The sequence below is a fragment of the Apis dorsata genome, unplaced genomic scaffold (assembly GCF_000469605.1).
Source record: "Apis dorsata unplaced genomic scaffold, Apis dorsata 1.3 scaffold_323, whole genome shotgun sequence".
NCBI lineage: Eukaryota > Metazoa > Arthropoda > Insecta > Hymenoptera > Apidae > Apis > Apis dorsata.
Genome location: NW_006263591.1, coordinates 68,490 through 78,273, shown reverse-complemented (window position 1 = coordinate 78,273; position 9,784 = coordinate 68,490). Strand labels below are relative to the sequence as shown.

Below are 9,784 nucleotides of genomic sequence, written 5' to 3'. Positions count from 1 at the left end.
GATTTTTTTTTTTTTTTTTTTTTTTCATGTGCTGTTTTAGATTTTTTTTCGTTACTCCATATTTTTTTCTGTATTTGAGTTGGAAGTATATTCTGACTGGCTTCTATCTGATGTTATTGAAATTATTTTTTTCTTTGTTAAAAAATGTTTACTTCATTATTCTGTACTTTTAATGCACTGAATTTATTGCCTGGATATATCGAGATATTAAATAATTTTTAGTATTATTTGAAATTATTATTCATAACTTTGAACCATTATCACTTCTGTTATGTTTTTTTTATATGTTCATTCTGATTGACGTTTGATAAGAATGATTATTTGATATTGAGCTTCGATTTAGATATATTATGTAACTGTGGATTCAATTTATTCAATTTTATTCAATTTTTTTTTTTTCTAAACTGCTGATTTCTATAATGTAGTTATATTCGCCATGTTCATTTTTGATTCATTTTTCGCACTCTTTCTCGTTATTCATTATTTTTTATTCCGTATTTTTTTTTAAATTACGATGGAATCATCATTTTTAATGGGATGGGAGAGCAATTTTAAATTCTTTATCTGATTTTTTCTTTATTCTAATTTATTGCCTCGTGTAAACAGGCAAATTCTTAATAAAGCAGATAATCACCTAAATGGAATTGACCTAGATTGGAATTGTCGTATCAATATTAAATCAAATAATCAAAAATTGTATTATTGCTACATATATAATTTAGTTATCTTAGTTTGTAACAATACATTAATAATACGATCATAGGCATTATTGGAAATTGAAACACATATAATTGATAATAAAAATTTTGAAAAAATATAGTTTTCAATATTTTTAATTATTTATAACGCATAGCATCGATTTAAATGAAATTTTCAATATATATATATTGATAATTATATATAAAAATTATATATAAAAAATAATTATATATAATTATATATAAATTTACAAAATATATATTTTTATTACAAATTCAAATATAAAATAATAAAACAATGTTTATATTTATATTTTTTTCATGATTCTGATTGCAATTTTTTAAAAAAGTTTTTTATGCTGCATGTTTTTATGCAAATTAATTCTTCTAATTTTTCAAAGAAATTCAAATAATTCGATTCAATTAAGAAACTTATTTTTTTAAAGAGAGTTTATTTTTAAAGAGTATACTTTTATTTTTTATTCGCTTTATTTTAAAAAAATATACTTTATTTTTATTTACTATTTTATTCGATAATTATATTTTTCTTTTTATAAACAAATATGTATCGACTTCACAAGGAATGTTTCATATAATTTTTTTTTCTAGAATTAAATGTTAATATTTCGTTTTATTTGAAACGCTTAATTTGCATATGAATATTGTTTATTGAGCATTCATTGGAATATTTTTTTGATTAATCTAAAATGTTTACCCGCTTTTATATTGTTAATATATATTTTTGTTGTTTCTTTATCGATATTTTTATTATTTTTATTATATTTTTATTATATAAATATACAATTGTACAAATGTATGTTATGTAATATGAAATATATTTGTATTCTTCATCACAAAAACTTTCTATTTCTGTTCTATTTTGTTCCATCTAATTTTCATTTAATATTCCCATTTATACAAAAATATTTGCTATTGTAATTAAGTGTCTGAATACTTTTGTGTTAGACATAGAAGTGTCATTCTGTCGTTAAAAATATTCGAGGACTATTGTATACGAAAGATAAGAAATATGCAAAATTTACTTATATTTATCTATTTTTATGTTTTTTTTTCAATATATCATATTTTATAAACTTCAAATTAAAATATCTTAAAATATCTATCTTAAATGATTTTTTGATGCAAATATCTTAATATTTTTTTTTGATTTCCATTAATTAAAAAAATATGTTACTTTTATATAATTTCTACACATCCATTTATTCTATTTCATATAAAAAATTATTAATTTACTTAATTATGTTATCTAATTTTATCTAATTACAATTATTTTATTTTAGGTAATTGTATGAGATTGTTCTTCACGAAATCAAGAAATTATTTTTATTTAAATATTTTTTTACGCTTTATTAATTTCCAATAAATTAATTTATAAATAATTTTCATTTATGAATTAAAATAGATTATCATATGACATAAATTGTAAACTTAATTAATTTAGTTTTTTTTTTTTTTTTGCTTATGTTGAAATGTCATTTTATTCATTAATTATTGTATTTTGTATTATTGTATTATTGTATTATTGTATTAGTTTTATCGTATCTTTAGAGAAATACGTAAAAAATTAAAAATTATCATAATTTTATTATAATTATTTTATGCTCATTTTAATATATCATGTATATATTTAATTTATGATATTCTATTTCATTTTATTAAAAAGATCTTATTAAAAAAACATTAAGAAAAATATTATTTGTAATTCAAGATATCATGTTTTATTTTGCTCGAAAACAAAACTATATAACTATATAATTTTTTATGAAGTTTTTTATGAAGAAGTGAAATTTTTATGAATGTTCATCTTTTGATATGGAAACTAATGTGCAACAATTTTTAATGAATAATAGTTTAATAAAATCGAATTTATCCATCAAAATATTAAATTAGTATAAAAAGATGTATATAAAACTTTTCTAACAAATGAATGAAAAATATTATATATTTGTAATGAAAAAAAATAAACAATACATTATATTCTATAAAATTTTATTATTATATTATATTAAATTATATTATATATTATATTAAATTAAAAAAGAATTTATCAAATAAAATCAGTCATTCCTGAAAATTTAATTCAAGTTTTGAAATCCATCTTTTTAAATAGTCTTCCTTAGCATTGACATCTTAATATCTTTTGTTAACATTGGATAAATTTTTGATGAATTTATACGTAAAACTATACCAATTATACTATACTAACAGATAAAACGTCATTGAAAATTAATACATATGAAAGATTAACATATCATTCATTATCATTGACATTGATCAATTGTAATCATTTATAATCTAATAACATTTAATTTTTCTGAATTTTTTTTGTACATTATTTTTTTAAATGTTAGCACTAAATATTTCTATTTAAATCTTATCTATATTTAAATCTTTATGTTCACAATCGAAGACGAATAAGAGTCAATATAGGCTAGAATCTCTAATCGAAATTGGATGAATGAAAATATAAGATGTTTTCTCATTTTAATTATAAATATTTTATTGATTGATATATATGATTATACGAAATCATTTTCTATCATAATGATTCACAATATCTGATCATGTTCGATGATCAAAGTATAATAAAATCTTAATAAATTCCAAATTTATATCAAAGTACAAAATGTTAATGCTCACGGAAAATTTCTCTCTAGTTTATGAATTGAAGTTGTTTGTGAAGTTAATGATATTATGGATCAGCTCTCTGAGTAATGATATTCTCAAGTTTAAAAAGACATCCTTGAATGTTGCATAAAAACATAATAATATTCAGGACTTGTATCCACGCATATTTACCATAAATTTCAAAAATAAGATGATTGTCGTTGAAGTCATAGCTAAAACATATTCTTAGACTCACTTTAGTCAAACTGAATTGTCTTAAAAAATATTTCATTCCAAATACTTAAATATCCCTTATTAAATATTATTTATAAAAAATGACATTGTTTTTAATAACATCTTATAATATATAAATAAATATTATTTATATATAAATAAATTTAACAACATTTTAACTTTTAGATTTAATACGAGTTGGCACAATAATAGAGAGAGGTATTATTGTGCCAATAATAAAGAGGTTTTTATACAAGGAAATTTTCCTAAAGCATAACCATTTTTGAGGATAATATTTAAATGGCATTTGGAATTAAATATTTTTGTAAATTGATTAGAATGATCTTAATGCAATATGATCTTAAGGATTATGCTTCAATTATAATAATTTCAATGACATAACTTATTAATTTATCTTTAAGAAAATTTCTAGCAAATACATATAGATCATAAACCTCTCAAATTTATCAATGATCATAAACAGTCGAATTCGACAAATTCAATCTCGTAGCAATTTCTCGAATTGTTATTCGTCGATTTGCTTCAATCAGTGTTTTTATTTTGTCTTTGTCAGTTTCAACTGATCTTCCAGAATGTGGTGCATCTTTAATGTCAAAATTATCGAAACGAAATTTTGAAAACCAGTTTTGATACTGGCGTATTGTTAATACATTTTCTCCATAAATTTCATATAATCTTTTTTTTGGTTGAACAACATTCTTATTTTTTCGGTAATAAAAAAATAAAATATGCTGAAAATGCTCCTTTGGTCTTGCATTTTATTATTATCACATACGAAAAACATAATCACACAGAATCACGAATTTTTTTTAAAAATAAATATGAAATGCCAACTGTCAAAATATATAATAATAACACGTTTAGAATGAAATTAACTGGATAAACATTCAGCTAGCAACAAAAAAAAACGAAATTATTTTCCGAATAACTCAATATGAGATTATATATTTTCGTGTATGTTATTTATTTTATATTATTTTTCGATGATATTTTGTTTGTAATTAGTTTAATATTATCTATAAGTTTGTCAATAATTTGTTTAATGTTAAGGATATCAGTATATCATTAAAGATATTCAGGAAAAAAGATTTTAAAACTCGAGATGAATTTTCAATAATTGATTTTATTTATTATATATTTATTTTGTGAATTGTTTTTTTAATTTAATATAGATTGTAATATATAATATTATTTTTATTCCAATAAATATTATTTATCGTTCCTTTATTAGAATTAATATAGTGTCCCAAAAATGTTCTAACATAAACTAAAGATTCCTAATTTCAAGCAATATTTTCCTCAAAAACTTTCATAACTTTAACAAAGTTATGATTTTGTTAATAAGTTATTAACAAAAAATAGTGGCCAATCACGTAATCGAATCGCAACAGTAATAGTTGATTATGTGTCGCCAATCGAGTATGAATAAATTCAAAAACAATATTAATATCAAAGAAAATGTGTTGAATATAACAAATATTTATTGATAAAAAATTATATCAAATTACATCACGAATAATGAATAATTTAATTAATTTATTATGATAAAATTGTGATATAAAAAAACGAGTAATATAAAATTTTTCTAAGAAATGAACGATCAGTATTATATTTGGAATAAAAAAAATAAATTAGATATTAATTAGATATTATAACCAATATTAAATTAAGAAATAATTCATATCAAATAGATAAAATCAATCATTCATCGAAAATTCTTCACTTGAACATTGAAATATGCCACTCATTATTTCCTAAATATTCTTCCTTAACATTAATGATCAAATTAATTTTTGACAAATTTAGATATATAATATAGATTTATAGTACAACTATAGTATATAATAATACTATAAATAAATTATAAATAAAATATCATTAAAAAATAATACACATATTATATCATTGGATGAATCAATTAGATCAATGTTTATCGTTCATTTTGTTGCACTATCATCAACATTGATCAACTAATCAGTTGTAATTCAGCAATTCTAGAAGAGATTCTTAAATTATCTCTACGTTAAAAATATTGGTGAATAAAATATTTAAAAAGACCCGATTTTCTTATGATAAATAAGATTTCATGTATTCATTCTTTACTGTAACTTTGCTGCTTCTGTATTTTTTTTGAGAAATATTAAATAATATTAATAACAAAATAATATTTATTATTATTATTATTAAACAAATATTTTAAATCAATTGATAATTATCACATTATTTTTAATGAAATTCAGACATGACTATGACTATTAATAATATCATTTTCTTCCATCGTCGACATTCTTAACAATCCACAATGACTACACATGATGTGAATGATCCACCTTCGTTGAAATATCCGTATTATATGCAATAGTAGCCAATGTCCAAAATTTTTTTATGTAATTGTTGCAATTTCGACTTACACTGTTTACGATTTTTTACCCTTATTGAAAGGGTTATAAATTTTCTAAATTTTGGCGACAAGAGTTATTATAGTTTCTCCATCATTGTTTAAAATAAGCAATGTGTATATTAGATTCAAGGATTAATTATTGACATCGAATATTAGATTCAAGGATTATTTATTGACAGGTCATAAATAATAAAAGTTCCATTAGAAAATATATCCGTAAAGTTTTAAAAATTGTAATTTTTTATTACGTTGGTGAATTTTCATTCGCCTACGATTCACTTTTGATCCCCTACCTTAGTTTTAATATCGTGTTTTAATATTTGGTAGCCATCGTGTTTTTATCGTACTGAGTTGAATATTCACAATATATTAAAATATTCCATTTGTTCGTATAGTAAATGCACATTATAATACAATTCACATTATGTAATAATAAAATTAATTTATTATAAAATTCTAATATTAAAACGTTATTCGTATGCAAGCGAAAATTCATGTATAAAATATACTGAATTTATAAAGTTTTTGAGTATTTTATTAATATAAATAATACAAAAATTAAAATTAACAAACATCCTTAGATTTGTAAAGACGTTTATACTTCCTTCCACATTCATCTTGACGAATATGTGATATTCCTTCCGAGCCTAATTTTAGCAATTTTTGTTTAAATTGGGAATGTTAAATAATGAGGAAACTTGATATCATTATATGTCTTATTGCGGAATTACAATCCGCTGAAATGAATATTTAGGGAATTTCAAAGAGCATAAACATTTTTTAAAATATTTTTAAAAATCTAGCAAAAATTAGAAATTTGTAATCTTTAAAATTGTTAAGAAACTGTTAAGAACAAAAACCGAAATTGATTTGTGAGCAATCAGGTAGTTTGAATTTCATTTTCAATAGTTTAAACATTTTCAACAGTTTAGGTTTTAATATAAATAATATAATTTCTTCACATTTTCTATATTCTCAATATCAGTCAAGATTGAGATATAACACTTTATAAGTCACATTTATATGCCAAATATCTTGCAACAAATCACTATAAAAGTGACTGCAAGATTCTTATCCCTACATACTACAACGCAATACGAAGAGTCATCCTTAGAAATCGCTCTCTAATGCGATCATTGGTCTTTCTTAAATTTCTTTTTTCTTAATTTGCATTTATTAAAAATTTGCTGAAAATAATTTTGAAAGAAGAATCAAAATTCGTAACAAGTTTTGAAAATCATCAAAAGAGAATTCAGATTAGATCGGTAGATGCAATTCAATCCAGATAGGAATATAGATCAAAACATAGAAATTAGATAGTCAATTAAGAATTTTGTTTTGTATGCGTATTTATTATACGAATAAGTATGGAATACTATAACATTGTTTTAGATATTAGCGATGAAATGCAACAATGCGACAACGGCGACTCGATAAATGAAGAATTATATAAAATTCATATTAACAACAAATGAATTCCGTGCTACTCATATGCAATGGTTAATGTTCACAAGATCAGAGATGGATTATTTGTGCATTGTGTCATCATCACGTTAATAATATTTTATCAATGATAGAAGAAGATGCTAATATTAGCATTTATACATTAGCTTATTTAAAGTGAGTCTCAGATAACATGATTAATTATTAATTGATATAAAAAATATTTATTCAATAATAAATATTATTTTATTCTAGTATTTCTCAAAAAGAATGCAGAATCAGCAAAGAGTGGATATATGGAATTTTATTTAATATCAGAAAATCGGTCATCAATATTTTTAATTTACGGGTAATACAAGAATTTTTTTTAGAATTTCTGTATTACAAGTGATCAATTGATTAGTATTGATGATAATGCACGAAATGATTGATAGATGTATTGATTTGATATAGTATATATATTATTTTTCATTTTATTTATAATCTATTTAATATTACATGTAAATTTATCAAAAATTACTTCATTTGTCAATGCTAAAGAAAAATATTTAGATGATAATTCAATGGCACATTTCAATACTCAAATTAAATTTTCGGAATTTTTAGTGATTGATTTTATTTATTTACATTATTTATAATGAATTTTTTTTTATTTAATATAAATTGTAATACATGATTTATTTTTTTTATTCCAAATATATAGTATTAATCGTTCATTTATTAAAAAAGTTTTATATTTTTTTATATCATAATAATAATTAATTAGTTTATTCGTAATATAATTTTTTATTGATAAAAAACTATTCAACATATTTTTTTCGTAATATATTGTTTGAACTTGTTTGTATTCAATTAATAATATGTTATTATCATAGTTAGATTTCGAATTCTGTAATTGGCTAGTGTTTTTTGTTAATTATTCGTTAATAAAGCCGTAAACTATTATATTTTTTATAAAAAAAAAAATGTTGATTGAAATTATCTCAGGAATTTTTAGTTTACAAATATCTCAACATTTTTACATCCTATATATAAAGTATATATTTATAATATAATTCTTATAATGATTGATAATGAATATTTTAATCCTATTATAGTATATATTAATGAATATTTTGTTCTATTGTTGATCTTATTAATTAGTATAAAATATTTTTTTAATATTTTAGGTCAAGATCCCGTAGCCCGCGCAGAAGATCTTTAACTCGTAGCCGCAGCCGAGATCGCCGTTCTCGTTCGGATTCCCGTGATAGACGGTACTAACATTAGATTAACATTAGATAAATTAAAAGAAAAACTAAAAGAATTAAAAAAAAAAAAAAAGAAACAAATTTGATTTGATTAAAAATGAAAAGACTTTGAAAAAGATCATCTTTGTATATATTTTCTTACTATGAGATGTAAAATAAATATTTTGATAATAAGATTTATAATCGTTAAAAACAACAAAAAATAAGTGATCTGAAATTCTCTTATATATATTTTTTTAATTAAACAAAATATTCTTGTCTATAACTTTTAAATCTTAATCTGTGATATTAACTATTTCAAAATAATTTAGATATAATTTTTTTGTACTGATCCTTTTTATACTGATATTCTCATTTACAGCAAAGAAAGATGAAATTAAATTCTGGATTAAATGGAATATATATTTTCTAAGTGTTTTCCCTATTTCCTTACAGTTAGATGCTAAAAGTATTCCAGACAATGGATCTACTAAATATGGCAGAAAGAAGATAAAAAAAAACTGATTTTATATGTACATAAAAAAGATCGTTATTACATACATACAGTTTAACAATTATTATTATAATTAAAAAAAAATAACTTTGTAAGAAATGCGAAAGAAATATACACGATGTTTACTATTTCAATTGTTAATTTTGTGTACGTATATAACATGAAAATTAAACATATATACATATAAATGCTTTTAAGTAACTATATATATACAATATTTTCACAAATACATGACATATTTTTTGTATACAGGTGCATTTCACACACATAGAAAATTTTTTATAATAAACTATCAAGCAATGAATTAGATATCTATCTTTTAGATGTCTATAAGATCTATTCATTATTTTAAAGTGAGTAACACTTATATTATTTACAAATAACACATAAAAATTCGGTTATGAATTTCAATTGAGAGAATTATAGAGATAAACATAACATTGATTGTTCAAATCATATGTCGATTCAGAATAGAAACAATTTTAGTATGAAGAAATAGAAAATCTTCATTTTATGTTGTATTAATAATTTTGTACTCTTATAAATTTAAGATTTTCAAATAAAAAAGTATATGTTATAATTTTTATTAGTTTTCCTATTATGAATAATACTTTGA

General features: G+C 21.0%; 1 protein-coding gene across 5 annotated transcripts in view; it reads left to right on the top strand.

Annotated features, from left to right (window-relative positions):
* LOC102680054 (RNA-binding protein 1-like) overlaps positions 1-9,302 on the top strand; it is a 45,664-nt gene extending 36,362 nt beyond the window's left edge. For all 5 annotated transcript variants that reach the window (XM_006617656.2, XM_006617660.2, XM_006617654.2 and 2 more), the window contains 2 exons: positions 8,595-8,681; positions 9,111-9,302. In XM_006617656.2, the coding sequence (XP_006617719.2) occupies positions 8,595-8,681; positions 9,111-9,114 (91 nt within the window). In that variant the 3' untranslated portion in view covers positions 9,115-9,302. The remainder of the gene's footprint in view (positions 1-8,594; positions 8,682-9,110) is intronic.
* Positions 9,303-9,784: the final 482 nt, after the last annotated feature.